Source organism: Camelus bactrianus, chromosome 20, assembly GCF_048773025.1.
Source record: "Camelus bactrianus isolate YW-2024 breed Bactrian camel chromosome 20, ASM4877302v1, whole genome shotgun sequence".
Taxonomy (NCBI): domain Eukaryota; kingdom Metazoa; phylum Chordata; class Mammalia; order Artiodactyla; family Camelidae; genus Camelus; species Camelus bactrianus.
In genome coordinates this window covers 1,679,649-1,705,174 of record NC_133558.1, presented here as the reverse complement: position 1 = coordinate 1,705,174, position 25,526 = coordinate 1,679,649, and the positions used below count along the sequence as shown (strand labels likewise).

The 25,526-nt window shown below is 49.9% G+C and overlaps 1 protein-coding gene across 8 annotated transcripts; it reads left to right on the top strand.

Annotated features, from left to right (window-relative positions):
* The first annotated feature begins 814 nt into the window (after nt 1-814).
* On the top strand, nt 815-18,223 carry SERPINB9 (serpin family B member 9). 8 transcript variants are annotated; one of them, XR_012500885.1, is made up of 9 exons: nt 815-965; nt 2,549-2,726; nt 4,229-4,366; nt 4,729-4,846; nt 6,247-6,389; nt 7,934-8,089; nt 8,920-14,203; nt 14,975-15,172; nt 15,275-18,223. XR_012500885.1 is itself a non-coding variant. In XM_074347996.1 (7 exons), exons 2-7 carry the CDS (start codon nt 2,559-2,561, stop codon nt 9,256-9,258), a joined length of 1,062 nt encoding a protein of 353 aa, XP_074204097.1. In that variant the 5' UTR covers nt 815-965; nt 2,549-2,558; the 3' UTR covers nt 9,259-18,223. The 8 variants fall into 8 exon arrangements, 3 of the variants coding, with proteins under 3 accessions (XP_074204097.1, XP_074204095.1, XP_074204096.1); XR_012500887.1 differs by having other exon boundaries at nt 8,920-15,172; nt 15,275-15,492; nt 15,965-18,223; XR_012500886.1 differs by having other exon boundaries at nt 8,920-15,172; nt 15,275-15,853; nt 15,965-18,223.
* Nucleotides 18,224-25,526: the final 7,303 nt, after the last annotated feature.

Below are 25,526 nucleotides of genomic sequence, written 5' to 3'. Positions count from 1 at the left end.
CACCCTAGTTCAGGCCCTCAGGAGAATGCACTAATTTGGGCTCATTTGAAACAGAAAGGGAAATCTGCTGAGGGACAAGGCTTCCGAGAAAGTCTCCCTGCTTCAGAGAGGCAGTCCTTGGGTCTGTTCCCTTCCTCTGGACATCATCAGGTCAACATGTTTCCAGTCGCTGGGGCCTCTGGTTGCCAGCCTGGGATAACACTGACACGTGAAGGATGAGATGGGTCACAGATGACACCCCAAACCTCTGACACCAGCCGGAAGCTGTCCTGTCTCTGGACCCCCACGTCCTGAGCCAGTCTGACCCCGCATCTGTTTCTGTCGCTTTGCTTACACGCCAGCAGCACCGTCCAAGCACCAGCATCTCGGACCCTAGGAGTGAGGACGCCTGGCTTTGTACCTGGGCTCAGGACAGCTCATCAGTGGTGGCACCTCGAACGAACACTTCGTTCTGGCTAAATCTTTCGTCCCTGTAAGACAGCACACCACCATAAAGACCCACGACCTCCCTACCCTAAAACAGTTTTGCCTCTCCACCTTTGTTTGCTTCCCTGAAGTAGAGGAGTCCAGGGCTCCGGGCCCTCTGCCTGTCAGCAGGCGCCCCAGGGGTCACTTCTTCACTGGACGGACAGCCAGCCTGGAGGTCCCCTCGGAGCACGGCGGGCGGTCACTGTGAATCGCCTTCCCTTTCAGAACCTCTTGTGGGAGTCGCCTGCAGCACCTGCCCCGCCCGGCGCCCCCCACACTCCCGCGTCCCGGCGGCCGGGGTCGCGGCGGATCCGTGGGTCTCAGCGGGGCGGGGCGGGGCGGGGCGGGGGCGTGAGTTGGGGGCCCGGCCCCGCCCCCCGGCCCCGCCCCGCCCGCGGTCGGCGCGCGGAAAGTCCCGAGCGCGCGCATCTCACGACCCGCGGCGGCCGGGTCTGCGCCGGGGCAGTCGGGTCCGGGCGGCGGCGCCGAGGAGGCAGGTGGGCGCGGCGCGCCGTGGGGGACCCCTCCGGCAGGGCGCGGGGCGGGCGGGCAGGCCTGTTCACGGGAGCCGCCGGGCGGGGCCGCGCGGGGAGGGGAGCAGAGGCCGCCGGAGGCCGCTGCTTGCGCAGCGAGGAAGGTGAGTGCGTGCGGGAAGCAGGCGTCAGAGGCTCAGAGGTGGCTCGGAGGGGCTGCAGCCGGAGCCGGGCGCCGGGCGGCGCTCAGTCGGTTGAGCCGAGGGCCTCAGAGCCGCCGCTAAGGGCCGCGGGAGAGCTCGGGGCGAGGGGACGGGGCGAGTGGCCTGCGGCTCTCAAGCGGCGGCAGGAAGGGGTGGGGGACGGGGTCCGGGCCAGGTGCGGCACCAGCAGAGGCAGACCCGGTCCAGAGCTTTTAGGGGAAAGAGGCAGCCTTGGTGACGGATGGGGGGGCTGAAGGGCGGGAGAGGACAGCGAGGGCTCTCAGGGCCTGAGGCGAGCACCTGGGTGCCTGAGGGTCTCATTGCTAAGCTATGCTGGGGGCTGATGGCGGGTGCGCCCAGGTTCAGGTGAGCTGTCGGCACCCCCTGCCCAGCAGCGCGTGCGTCTGACCTCCCCTGCTTCGCAGTCCCGGCCTCCCCGTTCTCGCTGGCAGTGCCTGGTCGTCCCTTCTGCTCTCCTGGACCCCGTTCCTCCGGGCCTTTCCCGCGTCCCACGGGCACTGACTTCCCCCGCCTCGTGGGAGGGGGGCGGCGGGGGGACTCCAGTCTGGTGGCTTTTGCTGGGACGAATGAGTGAAGCTTCCAAACCTGTGTTTCTGAGCCAAAAAACAAAACGAAACAAAACACCCTGAAAAACAACATACAGTGTCTGGGCCGGTTTGCAATGTCCGAAGGTCCCCTGAGGTCGGGAGATCAGCGAGCAGCGGCCCTCTGAGCTGGGTGATAGCAGGAGTTGTTGGCCAGCAGGAGCTAAGGGCTGTCCCCAGACTGCGCAGCCACTGTGGGTGGAAGTTGTCTGCCTCGCAGACAACTTTATGCCCGATTCCAGCCTATCCACGTAGTTTAGCAATTTCCAAGTATCAGCTGGCAAACGGGGAGACCATGGTCTGGTGTATAGCTGAAAATCTCACAAGGGCTCTTGGTAAACGTCCGCAAGAACAGACGTGGTGCTGTGGGGACCAGGCAGAGAACCTGCGCGTTTTCATCTGGGGTTTCCTCCCCCTCCTCCTCCCTGACCCTGGCCTCCTCCTCAGATGGGAAATGACTGGACTTCAGAGTTCCCGGGAGCCGTGTGTGTGTGTGTGTGTGTGTGTGTGTGTGTGTGTGTGTGTGTGTGTGCGCGCGCGCGCGCGCACGCACATGGGTGCACACGCACCTATGAGCCATCTCTTGATTTTCCCAGGGCTCCCAAGCTAGTTTGACCTGTTGCCAGTACCGTGCTTAGCTAATTACCTTGACATTGGACTTGTTTTTTGGATCTTCCTCCAGCTTAAAATATTTTTGAGCTTTCAGATGAAAAAAGTACAGTTCCAAAATGGCCATGCATTAGGTCAGCTGCACTGAGGGTTTACTGAGACAGCCTTTCCCTTCACTCTCTGTCTCCAGACCTGGCATCATGGATGCTCTTTCGGAAGCAATTGGCACCTTTGCTCTCCGCCTTTTAAAGATTCTATGTCAAGATGACCCTTCGCACAACGTGTTTTATTCTCCAGTGAGCATCTCCTCTGCCCTGGCCATGGTCTTCCTAGGGGCAGAAGGAGACACAGCTGCCCAGGTGGCCCAGGTAAGCCTGGAGCAGGGACTGCCTTTTCTGCTCTTGTTCTGTCACCCAGCTTCAGCCCTTCTCCAGAGCTGCCTGAAGCAGGGCGGGGTGGATGCCTCATGGGCACACAGGTGCCGTCTCGGGGAGGTGGGGCTGCCCTGGGAAGCAGATGCAGCCGGCAGGGCTGGGGTCTCCTTAGCTGAGATTTTTTTGTGGAAACGTTTCTCCAGTTAATAACTTCGATATAACTATCAAAATTTTGTCCGAGCACTTTATCTTTGTTTAGGAAATGATACCAAAATTGTTTGAAATCCCAGCAGCTAAGATCTATCTCATTTTTAGAGTAAAAGACTTTGTAAGTATAATTATTCATTGGTAAGGAACGGTAGGTTAATATCTATTTCAAGTCATTGGCATACCAACATGCCCTCCGGCTCGGTAAGGGGACAGACAGAAATATGCAGAGAGGGTGAAAAGGCGTGTGCTTCTCACGTGTACAGAGGACGTAGGCGCTAGTTAGATTAGTCTAACAAATATTAAGTCAACATCCAAAATAAGTCTGTCCCTGTCCCCAGGGGATTTTGCAGAGTGGGCAGTAGACACGTGCCCAGGGCAAAACCAGAAGACTGATACCGTGCCCGAGCTCCCACCTGGGCCACGCGGGAGTGTTCGTCATGTGCCTTCCTGTTTCAACATGACTCTCCTGCCCTGAGAACCCTTGTCGGCAGTGGTTACTCATTGTAAGCGTTCCCCAGCTCATGCAGGTGGGAGCGAAGGTTTAGGTGTGGAGGGGTTTCTTCCTGCTTGATGAACTTTGCTGTTTTAGGCCAACGAGCCCCTAATGGAGCTTCATGGAGAGCCCCCAGGTTGTCTGGTTACTTTGTGAGATGTGGCATGGAGCGGTCCTCGCCCTCCCGTGCTCAGCGGGACAGTAACGGGCAACAGGATGCTAAATCCACGTTGCTGCTTGTCACATTAAGGGACGTTCTTTCAGAGGGCTAGGTTGGCCTCTGTTTAAGCTGGCAGACACTCAAAGTGCTGTCTTCCCATTATACTGATGCCAGTTTCTCCTTGAATTTTTAATGCTTTTTAACTACATCTCTCTCTTTATTTCTTTTTGTAAATTTTAGAAGTAAGTCTTCCTCCACTTAAGGCACACTTAGTGCTTTCCTTGGGAGGCAAGGTTATAAAACAGCTCCTTTTCTGAACCCTCCTCATCCCTGCCATTCTTTCCTGCTATTCCTCTTTAAACAAGAGAGACCTACCTGGACAGAAAAGCCGAGTCTTTCTCTCACTTCTGTTCTGTTTTCTCTCTCCCCGCCTCCTTCTCTTTCTCTCTGTATCTTCCCCCCAGCCCCACGTGGTGTTACTTCTTTAGTATGTATTGAATCTGCACTTAGAATGAAAGTGATTGTCCTTTTAAAGGAAAATTTTGTGAAGTATTTGAGAAAAGAATTTTGCTCACAAGTTTGTTTGAGACTGAAGAGCAACATTGATCATTTCTGAATTATTTATCTCAACAGCTGCTTTCTTTAAACCCAGAGAAAGACATTCATCAGGGTTTCCAGTCACTTCTCGCCGCACTGAACAAGCCAGGCACTCAGTACGTGCTGAGAACGGCCAACGGGCTCTTTGGAGAGGAGACTTGTGAATTTCTCTCTGTAAGTTGAGTCAACAGAACAGCGAAAGTGGTCATCAAAATACAGAGTCTGAGAGAAAGACCCTAGGGGAGCGAAGCTTATGAATGTTACTTTAAGAACTTCTAATTCTATAACTATTCCTTGAATTATTTAAAATTTGATATTTCCAAAGTTCATTTATCCATTTCTGGTTCTCATGGCTTAGTACATACCTGTGCATAAACAGTGATATCTTAATACCTCGCAGACTAAGATGATCAGTTTTAAGAGCTGTGTGGTCTTTTTAATATAAAGTGTGTGATGTTCAGGATGTTTGGAAGCTTGCTGGCGTTTTGTTGAGGAAATATAGCCTCACTGGCCGCTCTCCCCCCACCCTCCTCAAGACCTTTCAGGAGTCCTGTCTTCGGTTCTACCGGGCCGAGCTGGAGAAGCTCTCCTTCGCCAGCGCTGCAGAGCCATCCAGGAAACAGATAAACGCCTGGGTCTCAAAAAAGACTGAAGGTCAGAACCACATGTTACCCACCCTTCCTCCCATCCTTCCTCTTCTCTTCCCCATCCCTTCCCTCTCTGACGTCACTAGTCTTTCAGTGGTCAGCGCCAGGTTGGCAGGAGGGGCCTCACGGCACATTTGAACCTCAGTGGGCTCACAGAGGTTCTGTCCAGATGTTGGATTTTCAACAAGAGAGACTTCATTTTGTCCATTGGCCCAGGGCCAGAGTGACTGATACAAACAAAAGAAACTCACAGGCCAGGTTTCCAGCTTAATAACTTACAGTGAAATGTGCTGTCGCTTGGCCTCTGACGTTCACGTGTCGGGTGCGCCCAGCACGTCTGTAGGAAGGAGACTAGCCGTCGGATCCTGCACCTGGGCCTCCTCTTTCCAGAGTCCATGTGGGCCCAGCACCACTGCCTTTGCCCCGGGCGTTACCCGTGCCTGCCCTCCTGCCTCTCTCCTGTCTTCCGCCTCCGGTCCCTTCCCTAGGCGTGCTAGGCCAGCTGCAGGCTTCCCTGGGGCTGACGGATTCTGCAGACGGAAATCAGCCTTTTTTGGAGGGGCGGGGGTTGAGCCTTATTTGCTTCTGTTTCGGAGGGTGGCATGTTCCAGTCTTGGCCCCCGCGATCACTGAGGGTGTGGCATTTGACCCGCGCAGGCCCCTCTGCGCCAGCTTCACTTTGTTCCAGTAGGAACGTTGCTCTTTCTGTGAGTTCACGGGACAGTGAAGAACAAGAGGTTGTCCTTCCTCGAAGACTTAGCGCCGTCTCCCCCATCTGCGTTTACCACTCAGGCCCCTGGAGGCGGCGCTTTAGCAGGGATGCTCTTAGTTCATAGGACAGGGACCACTCGCTCTCCAGGGGAAGAAGGGAGTATCTTTCACTTGTCACCCGACCTTTTCCGGGGGTATCTGGTGCTTTGTCTGGAGGGTCAAATAGTGAAGTCTTTTCTGGAGGCTTCCAGAAGCCCCTCCGAGCACCCACGCTGCCCATTGCCAGGCTTTCCCCTCGGCCATTCGTCGTGGCTGCCTTTGCTGGGCCCAGGCGCAGGTGTGGAACGTTAGCCCAGGACATAGCTTTGGGGCGTCTGACCACGTGAGATAACCGAGGCCCTTCCAGCCCACCCCTCATTTCCTGCTTGTCTGGTTCCCCAACCTGGAGCAGTGTTTCCCTTGAGTGATGGAGAATTCCATCACGTCATTGACTTTGCATATGTCCGGAAGCGCGGGTGACGGTGAATGCCACCCGTGTGTGTGATTTCTGTATGTAATGACCAAACTCGGCAAATTGGAAAAAAGAACGTTTGGTCCTTGACTCATAACTAAGGGTCTGCCAGTAAGCTCTATCACAAGTGACTCATCATGCTTTTATAAAAATCAGTGGAATATATTCTCTACTTTTCCCAAAAGGTAAAATTCCAGAGTTGTTGCTGTTTAACTCAATTGATGAGCAGACCAGGCTGGTCCTCGTCAACGCCATCTACTTCAAAGGAAGGTGGAATGAGCAATTCAACAAATCATACACAAGCGAGATGCCTTTTAGAGTAAACCAGGTGGGGAAAGCTTCTGAAAATCCTGCTACTTTGATGACGAAATTGAATGGAAAAAGTTACCTTTGTGAAAGCATTAATGATTGGTTAAAATAATTCAAAACTTAACACATTTCTGAATGAGATCTTGAACTCAGTAGAAAAGAACTGAGGGTACAGAAAACTATTTGCTGTCTGTATATTTTTTTTTGCATTTTATTACTGCACCTGTTGCCTTTGATAATTTCTCATACACTCATTACTGCTTGAATGGGTCCACACATTCAGTTCTGGAAGCTTAAGATTTTCTTTTAAGCCCAAGTTGCTCAGATAGAAAGCAAAAAAAAAAAAAAAAAAAAAAAAAAAAACCCAAACCCAAAAAACTCCCCCAGGTGTTAAGGTGTGATATGCGTGTGTTGGGGTGGGGGTAGAGACAGAAAACGTGGAAACGTATTTCTTTAGTCAGGTATTTAAAAAATTAAAATCAATAGACTCGAGTTGCTGTTAATTAACATTACGAATTCAGTGTTTATAACTTTCTAGTATGAGAACTAGCTGACAAAGACCTTAGCCCCGACACGGAGGTATAACTTTGGTTCAGGCAGGTGTTATCATAGTTTGCCAAACCCTCCAACCCTTTAAACAAATACCCTTTTAGTGCAGCTTGGAAACTGATAGGAGTAAAGCCCTTTTTGGGGGTCATGTACTTTAATCAGCCCTCTGGTTGCAAAGGCAGGGAGGGGGAACAACTTTTCTAGCATTGCTTTTAGAAACTGTTTTAATTTTTATGATCGATGGCCTGTGTCAACTTTTAAAAATGAATTTAATAACTGTAGTGTTTCAGTTCACTTCTGCATGCATATAGCACTTCTGTGTTTAAAAAAAAGTTATTTCCTTGAATCAGAGGATCAGACGTGGGACACTTGGATTTGTTTATTTTTTCTTTTTCCTTAGGGTAGAGATAGGTTGATTTATTTTTTCAATGAAAGGCTCTGGGGATTAAACCCAGGACCTGGTGCATGCTAAGCGTGTGCTCTACCGCTGAGCTCTTCCCCTGCTCAGGACAGTTGGATTAAACGCACGAAGACACACATGGTTCCTCACACTTACTGACAGGCTGCCTTCTGAGCCTGTGCGTCCGTCCACACTCCTGGTCACGTCCCTGTGAAACTAGAAGTTTCATCCCACTTTATCATAAAACCTGTCTCTAATTAAATAGAAGTCATTTCCTATTTAACTTCATTTGATTATGTTGTTTCTTGAGATACAGTTGCTGGATGTACTTCCACTGTGGGAAACCTGTCTTCCTTTTCTGGAAAATGCAGAATTATCACATTTATCTTGTTGAATAAAACATCTTGTTCCCCAGGCCAGCCCGTCTGCTTACAATAGACGCCTTGTAGTGGTAACAGGAAGGAATGAGCGGACAGTTTGTAATTATTAACCAGAGCACGAGTACCGTTCACTGGTGCTGGAACCCTCCGGGGTCGCCTGCAGCTCTGCGGGAAGTCTGCTGCCTCCGTGGTAACCCGTCTTTCTGCCCGCGCCCGTCTGTTTGCTTCCGGCAGGAGGAGCAAAGGCCGGTGCAGATGATGTTCCAGGAAGGGACCTTCAGACTCGCCCACATAGAGGAGGTGCAGGCCCAGGTGCTGGAGCTGCCCTATGCTGGCGAGGAGCTGAGCATGGTCATCCTGCTCCCTGACCACCACGTGGCCCTGAGCTCGGTGAGTTGAACCCCATAGGCTGGAACTCAAGCCCCACCTCCACCTTCCAGGTCCAGCTTTCAAGCTGGGATGCGGGTTACCGGGCAGCAGAGCCCAGTGTTCAGACTCTTGGGTTCTGGTGGGTGGTGGTTATAGCTCAGTGGTAGAGTGCGTGCTTAGCAGGTATGAGTTCCTGGGTTCAATCCCCAGCACCTCCATTAAATAAATAAGTAAATAAACCTAATTACTTCCCCCCAAAAAATTAACAAAAAAAATTTTTTAAATAAATAAAGATGACTGTCATTTAAAAAAAATACTCATAGTTAAAAGGGAAAAAAAAAGGTGTCGTCCGCCGGGCATTGACGACTGTCAGGATAAAGCATGTCTTGTAAAAGCTGTGGGTGAGGACGGGAACGGCGCGGCCCCGGCCTGCAGGCGGCTGGGGTCCCCCTGTCCCGGAAGGGAGCTGTGGGGGGGCACAAGGATGCGGTCTCACGCGCGTCCTGGCGGGTGAGGGTGGCGCTGGTCCTCCTGCGAGAGGAGGAGGGGTTGCGGGTAGGCCTTTGTGCACGTAGACACATGCTGAAGTGTGAATCCAAAGTCGAATTCTGGTGGACTCTGCAGGTGGAAGAAAACCTCACCTTTGAGAAGCTCCTCGCCTGGACCTCGCCAGGCTGCATGAAGAGCACCGAAGTTGAAGTTTTCCTCCCGAGATTTAAACTGGAGGAGAACTACGACATGGGGTCCGTGCTCCGGCGTCTGGGGGTGGTGGACGCCTTCCAGCAGGGCAAGGCCGACCTCTCGGCACTGTCGGCCGCGAGGGACCTGTGTCTGTCCATGTTCGCCCACAGGAGCGTTGTGGAGGTGAACGAGGAAGGCACGGAGGCCGCGGCTGCTTCGGCCTTGATCGTGGTGGAGTGTTGCATGGAGCTTGGACCCAGGTTCTGTGCCGACCACCCCTTCCTCTTCTTCATCAGGCACAACGAGACCAACAGCATCCTCTTCTGCGGCAGGTTTTCCTCCCCGTGAGGGGGACGTGCTTACCGCGTGGGAGCCTTTCCCTCTGTGTGTGTCCCGTGTCGCACTCCACACACCCTGAGGATGGGCCTGGCCAGTTCCCCATCCGGCTGGGTGACCCGCCAGCACACTTGGCTTCTCCCCAAGACCGACCACTCACTTGCGCTTGTTAATCAGGGTCGCGGGACAATAGATTCTTATAGTTAAGATGCAGCCCAATATATAAAAGAGATAAACAACAAGGTCCTGCTGTATGGCGCAGGGAACTGCACTCAGTATCTTGCAATAACCTCTGAATGATAAAAAAGTGTGTATGTGTATAACTGACTCACTCTGCTGTACACGAAAAACTAACACAACATCGTATGTATCTATTTATTTTATTGAAGTGTAGTCAGTTTACAATGTTGTCTTAATTTCTGGTGTACAGCAGAGTGAGTCAGTTACACATATATACTCCTTTTCATATTCTTTTTTTAATTGAGTAATATTCCATTGTATGGACAGAGCACATGTTGTTTATCCAACCAGCCACTGATGGACATTTGGTTTGTTTCCACCTTTTGGCTCTCTGTGGGTGATCCTGCTATGAACAGGCATGTACTTGCAGTTTTAGGAGGAAATTTCTGGGCCAGATGGTAATTCTTCTATGTTTAAGTTTTTGAGGAACCACCAAGCTGCTTTCCCCAGTGGCTGCCCCGTTTTCCATTCCCACTGGCATTTTATGAGGGTTCCAGTTTCTCCACATCCTTGCCAATAGTTGTAATTTTCTGTTTTTTAGATGTTGGCTGTCCCAGTGGGTGGGAAGTGAAACCTCGTGGTGCTTCTGATTTGCATTTCTCTAATGACTAATGATCTTGAGCACCTTTTCATGTGCTTACTGGCTACGTGTTATGTATCTTCTTTGGAGAAAAGTTTGTTCAAGTCCTTTGTTCATGTTTTCGTTGGTTGTTTGTCTTTTTGTTGTCAAATTGTAAGAGTTTTTTATGTATTCTGGATACTAGACCCTTATCATATACATGATTTGCAAATCTCCTCTCTCATTCTTTAGGTTATATTTTCCCTTTCTTGATAAGATCCTTTGAACCATGAAAGTTTTAATTTCAGTGACGTTCAGTTTATCTGCTTTTTTTCATTTGTTGCTTATACTTTTGGTGTCACAGCTAAGAATGTGTTGCCATAACCAAAGTCATGAAGATTTACAGCTGTGTTTTTTCCTAAGACTTTTATGGTTTCAGGTCTTATATTTAGATTGTTAATCCATCTTATGTCTAGGATATGAGGTAGGGGTCCAGCTTAATTTTTTTTGCATATGGATATCCCATTGGCCCAGTACCTGTAACTGTTTCTGAATTTAAAAAAGTGTTGATAATAGACAAAAAGGAAAGATAATATCTAAGCAAGTGATAAAGTGAAAAGTTACTCAGTTTTGAAGAACACCATAACCATATTGAAAGAAAATATTATAAAAATACCATTAAATATCTATAAAAATTATATTTGCAAATAATATATCTGATAGGGGGTTAATATCCAAAATATACAAAGAACTCATACAATTCAACATCCAAAAAAAACAGACAGCCTGACTGAAAAATGGGCAGAGGACCTAAATAGACATTTTTCCAAAAAAGACATACAGACGCCATCAGACACATGAAAGGGCGCTCAGCATCCCTCATCGTCAGGAAGGTGCATCAGCGCCTCAAAAAAAGTCAAAATGGAACCGTGCTTCAGAAAGACACCTGCACCCCCATGTTCACAGCAACACTACGTACAACAGCCAAGACACGGAAACAGCCTAAATGTCCATCGACAGATGACTGGATAAAGGAGATGTGATGTATTCATACAGTGGAATACTACCGAGCCGTAAAAAAGAATAAAATAATGCCATCTGTAGCCACATGGATGTCCCTGGAGAATGTCATTCTAAGTGAAGTAAGCCAGAAAGAGAAAGAAAAATATATGAGATTGCTCATATGTGGAATCTAAATATATATATATATATATATATATATATATATATATATATATATATATGAATACAAAACAGAAACAGACTCATAGACATAGAATACAGACTTGTGGTTGCCAAGGAGGGAGGGGGGTGGGAAGGGACAGACTGGGAGTTCAAAATTTGTAGATACTGACAGGTATATATAGAACAGGTAAACAAGTTTATACTGTATAGCACAGGGAAATATATACAAGATCTTGTGGTAGCTCACGGTGAAAAAGTATGCGACAATGAATATATGTATGCTCCTGTATAACTGAAAAATTGTGCTCTACACTGGAATTTGACACCACATTGTAAAATGACTATAACTCAATAAAAAAATTAAAAAAAAAAAATAGAACCACCATGTGATTTAGCAATTCCATTTCTGGATATTTTTCTCAAAGAAGACAAAAGCACTAATTCAAAATGATATCTACACCCCTATGTTCATTGCTGTTCATTGCTGCATTGTTCACAAAAACCAAGATATGGGAGCAACCTAAGTGCTTCTCAGAAGACGACAAGATGGATAGACTTTATGTGCCCCTTGAACTTACGCAATGCTGTATGTCAACTATATCTCAGTAAAATTGGAAGAAAAAGTAAAATTCAGTTACAAAATTTTAAAAAATCAGCAAGGAATTAAACAGCATACACAAAGAACTCTTACAAATCAGAGAGAACAGGTGGTGAGTTAGTGACCAGAGGAACACAAAACACCGTGAGATGCCTGTCTACATCCGTCAGGTGCCTGGTGTGGCGAAGTTGGATACAACCCAGTGAAAGCCAGGAAGCAGGGAAACAGCACCTCGGGAACAGGAACCAGACACCCACACAGGAAGTAATCAATCAGTGTCCCCACTGGGTGTCCGTCCCAGGGTCCGGCCGGCTCCCTTCCAGATGCGTGGCCAGGGGACGTCATGGCGAAGTCAGTGAAGGCACTGGGACTGCGCTCTTCGCTGTGGCCTCCTTCGTGGAGCAGGAGGTTGGACGCTGCCTAGGTGCCCATCCCAGTGGGGAGAGAGCATGAGAGTGGGGGGCACACTTTAGAACACCGCGTGGGAGTTAAAAACTAGAGCGCAGACTAGGTGTGTGTTCAGTCTCGTGGAGAGATGATGTTAAGTAAAAACAGACGGAAGGAGGCATATGGTACATTTTCTGTAAATTAAAACATCTGCAATGTTATATACTACACAAGGCTATCCATGTACTGCATTTCTTTTATTATTGGTGAGAACTGTTCATAAATTTTGTTACAATGTTTCATTAATAAGCAGGGTTTTTTTCTGTAGTAAACTCTAGATTTTCCTAAGAGATTTCTGGCACTGCTTTCTGTTTTCATTCTTAGAATTACCTTCCCATGGAGAAACCAATTAGTCACCTATTTTTTCTTTTATGCTTTTACTTTTTAAATCGATTTAACTGTTTAATCCATTTAGAATTTGTTTTTGTGTTGTTGACATTCAGGAGAAGATTTAATCTGATTTATTTACAAATAGCCAGTTTCTCAACATTATTTGTAAAATAATCTGTTTTTCCCCAGTCACCTATTTTTTTTCATTTTTATTCTTCCAGGTGAAGTTTAGAATAATTTTCCCACACCCAAAATAATTTTGTAAACTTTGGGATTCTTTTAGAGGGATTAGCGTAACATTAAGCATATAAATTATTCAGGTAAATTAATCTATTTATAATGTTTAGTTTTCTGCTCAGGAAAATGAGAGGAGTCTCTATTCAAATCTTTTTTATATCTCTCTGTCTAGATTTTATTTTTTTAATGGAAGTCCCATACAGTTTTGGGGATTTGGGCTTATGATTATTTCTAAATTTTATTGTAATTACAACAGCTGTAAACAAGAGCATTTTCCTCACTTGTTTATGGACGGAATATAAGTTAACAAGTGAAGTCTACACATACTGAAGAGCAACACTGTCTGTCTCTCCTGCTACTGAACACGCTTCTGACACCAGCCGTGTGGCTGTGCCACACCCAGCAATGGAACACTGACTGGGTGTCCTGCAGCTTGGCCCAGTTCTGACACCACCTGCCTGGAGTTAGCTCAGACCCCACAATTTAAGGGCTCAGTCGCATGAGTCTGCCCCCACTTAAGACACGAGTTGCAAGTCCCAGGTGGTTCCGACCAGCCGGCTATACATGGGGTTCCCACAGCCCCCTTTTTGGGCTCACATTTGCCGGAAAGGCTCTCAGAGCTCAGGAAAGCATGTCATGTGCCACTGCAGTTGGTCTGTCATAAAGGATGCAGCTCAGGAAAAGCCAGATGGACGAGAGACACGTGCGAGTCACGTGGGAAGGGGCGGGGCCTCCCGTCCCAGGCGCCCCACCCTCCCCGCGCCGCCCTGTGCTCACCGGCCTGGGAGGCCCCACGTCCCAGCAACAGGGGCTTTTACGTGAGTGTGACCGAGTCCTCATCGGCCATGTCATTAACCTCGACGTCCAAACCCTCTCCCTTCCGTGGAGGTCAGGGGGTGAAGCTGGAAATTCCAACCCCCCTAGTCACCCCAGTTTTAGGAGCTCTCTGCCAGAAACTGGGATCAAAGACCAAATTCATTCTTTATTAAATCACAACCCTGAGTGAAAATAACCTCTTGGAAGCCTGGAAAAGTGTGGGGGTTACACATCAAATGCTAAGTGAGCTCCACACAAAGGGTGGGGTCACAGAGGCACACGATAGAACCCGCGTTTAAGGACCTTGAATCCAGCCAGGACACAGGAGGGACAGAAGGGCCACAGCGGCTGCCCCTCTCCCCTGGGAGCGGTGGCCAGTCACTGCCGGGTCCCCCCTCGCCTGCACAGCGGGGTCCCGTGTGTGCCACCGTCCGGGGTCCTCGGTTGGCAGCTCACTATCTTGACAGCCTGATTTTAGGGTTTTCGTTTCTCAGAAAAGTTGCGCACTATTTAGGGACGAGAAGGACTGCTTTATTTCTATTGTTTAAAGAATCTTTAAAGGATCTTGCCAGATACTCTATCAGGCTGAGCCGGAGGCGTCCACACATCACCACATACCCGGGTGGCAGAAAGGGCTGAAGAGGAGAGATTCCGTTTTTCTGCTGTTACGAGGATTTGCATGGAGATTCCCACCACCCATAAACTGGTGAGATTCTTACACAGGGACGTGTGCTCTGCTTTCTGTTACTCCGGGAGACAAAAAGCTTTGTAGCAATAGTCACTGCAGCTGAACTTCCCTTCCGTCATCTCTGCCCTTATCGTCGGGGCAGTGACCTGCCTCATCGCTCAGTCATGTGCTCGGAGGTACCGAAGAACTGTCTGGTATTTGAAACCATTTCCTCCCTTTACAAAAGCTTAGTTTGATAAACACATCGAATGTTGATTTTGGCCCGGATGCTAGAGATACAAAAGCAAAACACAACCTCGCCCTGCACAATCATCGAGTGACGTTAGAAGAGGGAGAGGCTCCTGCACCCCCAGCGCAAGCCCGCCTCCCCTCCCGAGCTCGGCATCGCGTCGGGGTCCAGGCCGGACGCCCTACTAGGGGTCGCAGCATGAGGCTGAAACACACCAGTGCATCTCCTGCCCTGGGGGCGGCCCGCGGGACAGGACAGGTCCCAGGGCGGTCACCGGGCTCTAGGCCCAGACACCCCACCCTCCACAACGGTCCCACACGGACTCCTCTTCCTCCCAGTCCCGCTGGGTCCCTCCTCACCTGAAGCGGCAGGACTCTCCTCGTTGTCATCCCCTCGGTCTCGGAAGGCTTCCTTCACAAAGCCGAACACGGCTGCAGTCTCACTGCACCCGGCCTGCCTGTTCATTTACGGATGTTGCTCTATTTTATAAACCATTTACTATTGCCCTTCTGGTCATTCCTAACTTCTTTCTAAAAGAATTACAATTTGCCTCCTTGCAGGGATGACCGTCGCCCCGAACTCTCTGAACTCCACCTCGTTTAGAATACTTTCAAACATCTGGGAAAACCCGGGAGTCACTGAAGGCGACAGCAGATTTATGGGACTCTGACCTGCAGGCGTGGTGACCGCAGCGCAGCGTGAGGAGCTGGCCCTCGGCTCATGGGCTGTGGGCACGCGTGTTATTACAGCCTGTGTGGGTGAGTGCTGCGTAGACCCAGTCTCTTTCTTTTTTGAAAAAGACAAAATTGTAGAGGTGGTGCCTGCCAGTTCCCTGATTTGTTGACAAAACCTGTCCCCAGGAACGTTATGTACTTCAAAGGAAGACAATCCAAACAGGCTGATGAGGAGTGTGTTGGAGAAAAGTCTTAAGCTAAGGCTGTGTGGACCAGCGCAGACACTGTCTGGAAGCTCTAGGGCTCCGTCATGGGCTGAACTGTGTCCCCTCCACTTGGCATGTTGAAGTCCTAACCCCCAGGACCTCTGAACGTGACCGTATTTTGGAGATACCTTTAAAGAGGTAATTAGGGTAAACTGACGTCACATGAGTGGGCCCTACGCCAATATGACTGGTGTCCTTATAAGAGGAGGAAGTCTGGGCACAGATACGCCCAGAGGGAAGACGTAAGAAGGCGGCGTCTGTGAGCCAAGGAGAAAGGCTCTCAGAAGGGGCCAACCTGACTGGCACCTAGATCTTGGACTTCCAGCCTGCAGAGCTGTGACGCAACCCATTTCTGTTGTTTAAACCCCCCACCTGTGGTCCTCTGTCACGGCAGTCACAAAAACTCATTCAGATTTCAAGAATCACAATGTTTTCTTTGGGTTTTTAATGGAAATGAGTGTCTAAAGGCCAGAGATGACTTTCTGTTCATCTGTATCAGGTGAATATTCTGTGTTGAGTTTATGTTCTCAATAAGTTAAAGTCCTTTTGCCTTCCTCTTTCAGTCAGCTGTCTGGGGCCCCCTGGTTTCAGTCTCGTCACTTTCTTTCAGAATGAGAAGAAACAGAGGCAGAAGATGCACCATGGCCCGCGCGGAGGAGGTGCGGGCTCGGGGGTGGAGCTGACCCACGTGGCTGGGGTCCGGGCTTGGTCATCCCGCTGCCCGATGACTGAGTGGAGCCGGACGTCTGAGTCATCACTTGGCAGTGTGCTTGCACACCCGCAGCTAAAAAACACCCTTCTGAGCCCCTGATCTTGGCTTAGAGATGGTTAAAAAATTAAGTGCAACTTAAGTTGTGGCAGAGGAAGGTCAACCCATTTTCTGAGACGTTCAGACGCTGCCCTGGGCGACGGGAGGGTTTGCACAGCTCCAGAGGGCCTTTCCCATCGAGTGTGCTGGGCGCGTCACCAGGAGACGGGTAACCCCGTGACCCTGCTCTTCCTCCGGCTGAGACCCGAGGCGTTGTTGAAATCTGCCAGCCCCGTGAAGAGACACATGGTCCTAGTCTTCAAGGAGTTCGCAGCATCCAAAAGAGAAATGAGCCCACGTTTAAGACGAGACAGAATGAGATAATAAAATACACGTGTGGAGCTCTTTGCCATTTAGGGAGCACTTTCAATCCATGTATATATTTGATCTTCATAGCAACTCTAGGCCACCAGCAAAGCAGGAAGCGTTGTCTTCACTTTACACATGAGGAATCCAGGACGATAAGGTTGGTAATTTGTCCGAGATGGCTGAGGGAGTAAGGGTCAGATCTGGGGAAACAATGCAGGTGTTTGATTACAGAGAGGCAAACAAGAGAGGAAGATGGAGATAAAGTGAAAAACCCAAGAAAGAGACTGAGGGACTGAGCACGGGCGGGGAGCGGGGGAAGGGCACACACTAAGCCAAAGGACCCTCAGGGACAGAGGTGGGGGGGGCAGAAAGTGGTCACAGACGGACGGAGATGGGGTGCCAACTGTCGGAAGGGCTGGAGCGCGTTTAATTCACACTTAGTTCCAGGCCATCGTCTGGGACCCGTTTGTTCTTACTTCCAGGCCGTTATTTGTGCTCTGGGAGTAACGTGACCTTGAAGGCTGGAGCACTGTCTAAATCTCTCTTTCTGGAGCCTGACCTGATTCCTGACACTTTGAAGCTCGCTGGAAATGTTTATTGTGAAAGCCACTGAAACTCTTCGGTTGGAGAATGACTGGGCGGCCAGTCGGAGGCTGGGCTGGGGAAGAGGGACCAGGGCCTGAACCAGGGGCGGGGCCGTAGGAGAGGGGACTACTGTCAGCCTTGACGTGAACTGGGCGGTGCTCTGTTTGCTCACGGAGACATCGTGCTTTTTGCCCAGAAAGCTTCCTGCCGTCAGCTGATGAAAACGCGATGAAGCCAAACTGTTTTGCAGACCCTGAGCCAGAGCTGTCTCTTCTTCCAGCCGCCTGGCAAAGGAAAGGAAGGGAGGCAGGAAGGAAAGAGGTAGACCTCCCTTAAGGGTCCTTGCCCTGGTGACTGTAAACACGACTGAGCCCAGCTGAAGGGGAAGTTTTGTGTCCCAAGTCCCTTTCCCTGTCCTCCTGCTTGGGGAACTGAATTCTGGGCTATTTCCACTCCGCCCTTCTGAGAACCAGGAACTTAAATACTCTCCCCCCAGCGAGGCCCAGCGGCCCCCCGGCTGGACGCGGCCCTCCCTGCCGGACACACCCAAGCGCGTGCCCCCACTCCATCCTCCCAGCGTCTCTCTGACGGCCGATTCCTTTCCACTCCTGCCCACTCCCAGGTCTGCTCTCTGAGGGCAGGACCAGGTCTGCCTTGTCAACCACGGGAGGGGCTTGGCACAAAGGTTTCATCAATGCCTGCAGACTCCCGTCTCCCCCTAGGCCAGCCTTTATTTACACTGTCTGCCTTCTACCTCTTTTAACAGAAGGGAAGTAGCTTTCCAACCCATAAGCATATTTCTGGTAACCAGGCCACAGAATTTCCTGCCACAAAATGTGGCGGAAGGTCTACTCTCAGTGAGGTGGGTGCAGGGACAGAGGTCTGGGCTGCCGCCGTCACTCTAGCTGGTGGCACAGGGGGCCTGCCCTGGACAGACAACTCGGGGGTCGGAAGCGGTGATGCGGTCCTCTCGCCCGTCCCACACACCACACACAGGAAATAGCCCTTTTCTGGAGAAGCAGAAAGGGGTTGCTTTAGCTGATACTGAGCTGAGGCCGAATCTTGGAACCTTTTTATTTTCCCCTTTACTAATATTTTTACTTAATTTTTTCTATGTTTTTATTGTGATAAAATACCTGTGACATAAAGTTTACCTTTGTAACTGCTCGTAAGTGTACAGTTCAGTGTCACCGAGTCTGTTCACACTGTTCGCCACCGTCTATCCACAGAACTTTCCATCTTCCCCAGTGGGAACTCCATCCTGGTTAAACACTAACCCCTCCCTCCCCCCGCCCCCGGCCCCCACCCTCTGTGACTCTGACTCCTCTGGGGACCTCGTACACGTGGAGTCGCACAGTGTCTCTCCTTTTGTGACTGGCTTGCTACACTGAGCACAGTGTCCTCAAGGTTCATCCATGTGGTAGCAGGTGTCAGAATTTTCCTTCTTCTTTAAGGCTGAGTCACATTCCACTGCATGGATGGACCCCATTTTGTTTACCCATTTGTCCTTCGAAGGACACTTGGGTTGCTTTCCCTCCGTGGCTGTTGTGATTAATGCTTCTGTGAACACAGGTGCACACATACCTCTTCAAGACCCTGTTTTCTATTCTTCTGGGATCATACCCAGAAGTGGAATGGCTGGATCATATGGTACTTCTAGTTAAGTCTTTGAGGATCTGCTATACTGTTTCCCACAGGGGCTGCACCGTTTCACATTCCTAGCAACAGCGCACAGGGTTCCAGTTTCTCCACATCCTCCCTTGGGAACCCTTTTCAGAGAGGCATTTGTGTTCCTTCTTGGCTCATTGTTTTCAGGGATCAGGGTCCTCCAGCCTGGCTTGGGCTCCCATCAGTGGACGGACGCTCTTTCCACATCACCTATCCTCTGCTTCCAGCAAGACAGCGTCCCTCTGCGGCTCCAGACCCTGCCCGGAGCCTGCGGTCCTATCCCCCGCCAGACGCCGCACAGCGCGACCGGTGTTCCTTCCTTTGTAGAACATCCTGGGACCCGTCCAGTGCTTCCAGAGCATCTGTCAGAGTCGGAGAGCAGCCTCTCTGCTCCTAGGGGACTTCCTTTTCTGCGTCACAGGCTGGTAGACACTCTTCAAACACATCCCACTGTTGGTTTTACCCCAAAACCTGGGCTCCTTAGGAAGAGTGTCCATGTAAGCACAGCGACCAGAGGCTTCTCACCCCTGCCCGCCGTGGAGGTGCCTTGGCTCTCATTCTCCGTGAAGGTTAGTTGCCCTTTGGTGACAATCTAATAGCACACAGTTAGCTCCCTCCTTGCATAAGCTCTTTGACCCTTTTACCACAGCACAAATTTCTGGGGCAAGTTTCATTTTCATTTTGAGGTGGAAGAAAATGTACCAAGGACAAACCCTCTTAGTGAGACAAGAGGGAAGGGGGCAGGGCACAGCCAGTGAGGACACGACGTAGATGGGTTAGAACCGACTCGGCCCCAGACGGTGGAAGGCTTAACGCCCGGTGGCCCTTGAGGCCCAAGGTGGCGGGAGATTTGACCTCAGCAGAACTTGAGCTTCATTATACGCTCATCATAATATATTAGCTGCTAAATGACACTGCAAGGGGCACCATCACAGCTCCCAGGCTGACCGTGAAAGGTCAAAAACTGGGCGGTGGCTGGTTCCCAGCTCCTGGGAACCCCCGCCCCTTCCTCAAAGTGGCTGGAATAACCCTCCCACTTGTCAGCATACGGAGCTCCCGAGCCCGTCAAGACCGACCGCCCTGCACGCCCGCGCGCGCTCTCGCCTTCTGAGGTGGCCCGCGCTCTGTCTGTGGACGGCGCGTCTCTCTGAGTAAATCTGCCTTCACTCTGCCGTGGCTTGTTCTTGAACCCTTTCCTGCGCGCCTCGCTCGGCAGCCCGTCCCAGGGACTCGCCTGAGACCTGGGGCAGGACCACTTCACCATCAGCTACCCAGCAATTCACGGATAGATTCGGAGTAGCTGGTGATACATAAACTTGAAACTAATTACTAATTATTTGAAAGCAGTGACTAATCCGTTATTTGAAATCAGCTTGACTGTCATCATCAACCAGCTGTGGGTTTAAGATGACGAGGGAACTAGAGGGGGTTCCCTCCGACTGATGAAACTTGAGTGTGCTTGACCTTCAGCTCCTTTTGCCCTGCGGCTGACAGTGAAATCAACACTTTCCTGCAGGCCCCAGGTGACCGATGGCTGCTGACATCAGGGTCCTTGGGGACCTGGTGTCGTTTCTAGGCCTTGAGATCTTCTGGCCTGGGGCCTCTTCTCTTGGGCCTCAAAGTCTTGACATGATTGTGTAATGAGATTGTATGTAGAGCCACAGTGAAAAGATGGCCCCAAGTCCTTTAATTATGAAACTTAAGCTCACATCCCATAACAGAGACCCCACAACGAAGTTTCACTGGTCCCACGGTTACCGCGGCGAGGGCACCGCTAGATGGCGCTGCACTGTGAGGAGCATCCGTTTGTCAAATGCAAAATTTTAGGACATACTGAAATGCTTAACATTTCTGCTCCTCGTCCTCCTCCTCCATCTCCTTCTCCTTCTCCTTCTCCTTCTTCTTCTTAAACTCAAAAAGCGATATTGGCCTGGCCTGGCCTGAACCCGAGGGCGCTGCCTCAGGGGCAGGGACTTGGCTGCCACATCCGGGTCGGCCGTGGGCAGCAGTGCGTGGCCCGCCCGGGGACCCGAGGGCCCGCTCCTCTCTTCTTCCAGGTGGAGGAGGAGCTCGTGAATGAGAAGCTCAGGGGTGGACAAAGCCAGGAGCAAGGGACCGGGCAGAGAACTGCAGCTGGGGGTCTGCTCTGGGCAGTTTGGGGATTACCGAGCCCTCGACAAGCCAAGGCCGACTCTTCCGGAGTGTCGTCCAGGACAGAGCTGTTCCTGTCCACGGTAGCGCACAGTCCTCGGTGGCGGTCAGTCAGGATGGCTCCTGGGGGGCCGGCTGAGGTGTGGGGCGCACAGGCCTCCCGGGGCGGCTGCCTCTGATCTCGAGCACTCTGCTCCCGTGGGAGCCACGTCCCTCCACTCCCCTCCACTGCTCTGCTGGCCTCCCCTCTTCCATCACAGTGTGCGTGAAGTTGACCTCAGCCCCCAGCAGGGGCAACCCTCCAATAAAGGTGCTCGTCTGAAATTCCGAGCTCAGAACTTAAGTGATTTGTGCATTTTTGCTTTATTTTCAGACGACTTAGGATGCTCTGTGGCACCCTGGCAGGAGAGCAGGAGCGGACTGTAATTTGGGCTTAGAGAGAAAACGCCTGTTCTAGATTTGGAGGAGCAAATGGCTCTTCACCCGCGGTCCTCCAGCCTCCTCTCCACAGAGTGCCTCTCCTGTCCCTTGAGTGTCCTCTGTCCCCACTCACACCTTGACCTTCATGAAACCCCCCTGTGCCTCAGGCCACCTACCCATTCATCTCGTAGTGACAACTTCCTGTCCTCTGCTCTCGGGATAAAGGTCCCAGGTAGAGATGCCTCGGCTGTTCAAACAGCTTGAAAATGAGTCTGAAGCATTTTGGCAGCAAAAGGAATGGAGACGGCGCTCGGTCAGGACTCCTGCTCGGCGTTGGCCGTCTGAGCTGGTCCCCTTCACGGCACAGAATCTTTAAGCACAGACTTTACACGAAACACGAGACAAGGCGATTTAGACTATTTGGACACCACGTAAATGCTGCTGATGAAAAAACGAATCAGTCCATCTAAGAAGAAACGAGAATTTTTATTCAAGCCAAATTTGAGGATTAAAAGCCAGGAACGACATCTCTGTTCCGCTGGGTAGACGTCAAGGTACAGGTTTATAAGTGTTCTGAGACAGAGGGCTGGACATCAGATGATGCGTTACTGACAGTCTGCACAATCCAGGTCTGTGTCATCCTGGTGGTTCACGTGGCCCCTCACACGATCGAGATGGAACGTTACCTTTGAGGAGCTGTCTTGTTGATTCTAGGAGAATATTGTTCTTTATGGTGGAGCAGGTCCTGCCAGTGGGGGAGGGGTTTGGTGGGTGCTTTAGGCAGATACTCAGTGCACGGTGTTGGGGGAAGGGGAGAGAAGGGCAGAGGGCAGAGAAGAGTTTTTGTTTAAATTTTTCTTGTCTTGCCATAAGATGCATATTTTATTTCACAACATGATAGACTGTAGACTGTAAGAAATTATGAGCACTGTCTCACCCAGGGAGGGGAGAAGTTTGATTTCTGTAGAATAAGGTTTAGACTCATTTTTAAAAACTAAACAGGAAACTGTGTGCTTTTGAAGGGGGGGGGGAATTCCAAAACATTTGAATGTTGGCATTTTACCCAGACTTTCCAAGGTCAACTGCAAGGTTAACACTCAGGCCCGAGCCTACTGAGCAGCCCCAGAGACCAGGCACCGAAGGGGCCGAAACACAGCCTGGGTTTTCGGGGTTTCACCCGAGGAGCTGTGACTCGAAAACATGTCTCGCCTGTTATCAGCATCCTCTTGTGACCGACAGAGGTGTTACTCATTGAACAGCTAATTACACGGTTTGTGGATGGTGGGGACCAGGTTTCTTACAGTTGGTGGGTGAGTTACAGCAGAGAAACCTGACAGCCACAGCCTCAGCCAGGTGATCGGGGTGGACATCAGCTGTGACAGTCATGTCGATAGATGACACGTACCCTGGAAGTCATGCAAAGAGACACTTCTTCCTCCCAAAGGCTAATAACCCCTGTGTCACCACGAGAAAAATGTCAGACAAATGCCAGCTGGGGAGGCATTCTGAAAAAACACCTGGCCAGTGCTCTTCTAAGCTTCCACGGCCGTCAGAAACAAGGGAAGTCCGGGTAGCTGTCACAGCTGACGGAGGCGGATGCTAAGTGAGTGTGACCTCTGGACTGAGTTCCTGCGATAGAAGGCCGACATCAGGTGAGAACCGAACCAGGACGAATAAATTAAGGACTTCAGCAAATGATGCATCAACATCGATTCACTAGTTGTGACAACTGTGCAATATTAACGTAAGGTGCTAACAACAGGGGAAACTGTACCGTCTTTGCACCTTTTCTATAAATCTAAAACCACTGTAAAACAAAAAGTCTATTAAGAAGAGAAAGGGATTTAAGAGACATATCAACTAAAAACAGAGATACTATTTCTAGCCAGTGCAATGAGGCAAGAAAAAGAAATAAGAGGCGTGCAGGATGGGAACAAAGAGTAAAACTGTTCTTACTTATTCAGATGGTGTGCTTGTCTGTGTAATAACTCTAAAGGCATCTACGAAAAAAAAAAAAGCCCTCTTGAACTAATAAGTGAATTCAGCAGTGTCTCAAGGTGCAAAGTCTACATAAAAAAAGAGAAAATATTTTCATATAATAACAATAAATATGTAGAAACTAAAATTATAAATATAGTACCGTTTACAATCATGTCAAAGGAAATAAGTATTTAGGTATAAATCTAATAAAACATGTACAAGATCTTATGTTGAAAATTGCAAAATGCTGATGAAAGAAATTGAAGATCTGAATAAATGGAGAGCCATGCTGTGTTCATGAGTTGGAAGATTCGACACCGCAAACAGCCAATTCTCCCCAGTTATCTGTCAGTTTAGGACAGTTGCTATCAAAATCCCCAAAAGATCTTTTTGAACACACAAACAAACTTATTTCAAAATTTATATAGAAAGGCAAAGGACAGCATTTCTAGAATAGCTAAACAAAAGGTGAAAAATAAGAATAAAGTGGGAAAAATCACTCCGCCCAGTGGTAAGGCTTGTTGTCCAGCTGCAGTCGCCAAGACAGCGCGGTATCGGTGGGGGGCAGATGCATGGACCCAGGAAAGAGAACTCAGAAACACATCCACAGAAATGTGCCCAACTGATTTCTGGCACATGTGCAAAAGCAATTTAACAGAGGAAAGAGAGCCTTTCCAACAAAAGGTGCTGGAGCAACTGGACTTCCACGGGTCAAAAGCAGACCTTGACTTAACTCTCACATCTTATGTAAAAATTAACTCAAAGTGAATCACTGGCTTACACACAAAACATAAAACTATGAAAACTTTTAGAAGGTGTCGACTGAAATAAACGCTCAGCCTAAAAGTTGAGTTATGTTTTATTTGGCGGGAGGACTCGAGCCAGGATGACAGCCCTTCAGGTGGCTCAGAGGGACTGCTCAGAAGAGGTAGGGGAGGAGCTAGGATATACAGGAGCTTTACAACAAAGACCAGGTAGTTGGAACAATAAAAGATTACTTGTTAGCTAAAGAAAACCAGGCATCTCAAGTTCAAGAATTTAGTGCTTTTCTGTGTATGGGAGGAAGCAAACATTTGGGCTCACTGAATTCATCCCTTTGACAAGCACCTCGCTATCTTGGGCCAGTGTCCTGTCCTTTCTTATTCTGAGTGCCCTCAGAGGGCACCGTTGTGAGTGGCTGCGGAGGCCGGGCTGCAGACCTGTCCCCACTGGGGGGTGGCGGCAGCCGCTGATGGCTTGGTTTCAGCATTCTTTGTTTACTGATGTGGTTGCAGTATTTTTCGTTCACAAAGGAAACAAAGAAAAAATCTTCAGGACCTGGAACTAGATGAAATGTTCTTAGGCTTAACACCAAAAGCACAACCCATAAAAGGAAACACTGATAAACTGGACCTCATCAGATTAAAAACGTTTTTTTCCTCTGCAGAAAATTCTGTGAAGAAAATGAGAAAACAAGCTACAGCCGGGGAGATAATATTTGCAAACTACATATCTGACAAAGGACTTGTGTCTAGAATGTCTAAAGAACTCTCAAAAGCCAACAGCAAAACAAAAATTCCAGTTAGAAAATGGGTGAAATACAGGATCGTTGGAGAGGGTTACAGATGTAAATAGACACATAGAAAGACGCTCAACCTCATCAGCCATCAGGGAAACGCAAATTAGAACCTCGGGGCAACATCACTCCACACCCGCGGTCTGCATCCGACTCCGAGCTTTCTCTTGTCTCGAAGCTGGGCAAGCGGCCTGTCAGACCTTCAGGGTGCAGCCTGCTGTGCATTAGGCAGGGCAGCTCTCCCTCCTCACACGCTGCCGGCTCCCCAGCAGGATCCGCCTGAGCAGTGAGACAGGCTGGGGCCCGGGACCTGGGTCCCTTCGATGCAGTGCCTGGGCCCGGACAAATGTCTCCTCGACCAACAGGATACAAAGAAACTACAAGGGACTAAAAATAACGCTCGACTGTACCGTTGGGACAGTTGTTAACAATGTGATACCAAAAGGCCGCAAACCAACCACTTCTGAGTTGTTGGGAGCAAAAGCAGGCACTGCCCGTGATCCCTGCTCACGCCCCGCCAAGGGGGCGGGCAGACCACTGAGCCACACCCACCTCGGCCCAACCCACCGGTCTGCCCCAGCCCTCACCCCATTTAAGGGACTGTTAGCGGGTGGAGGGACCCCAAACTAGGACGTCCACCAAAGTGCGTATCCTGGCCACCGGCTATGGAAGAATTTGCACAGCAGAGGCAGAGGG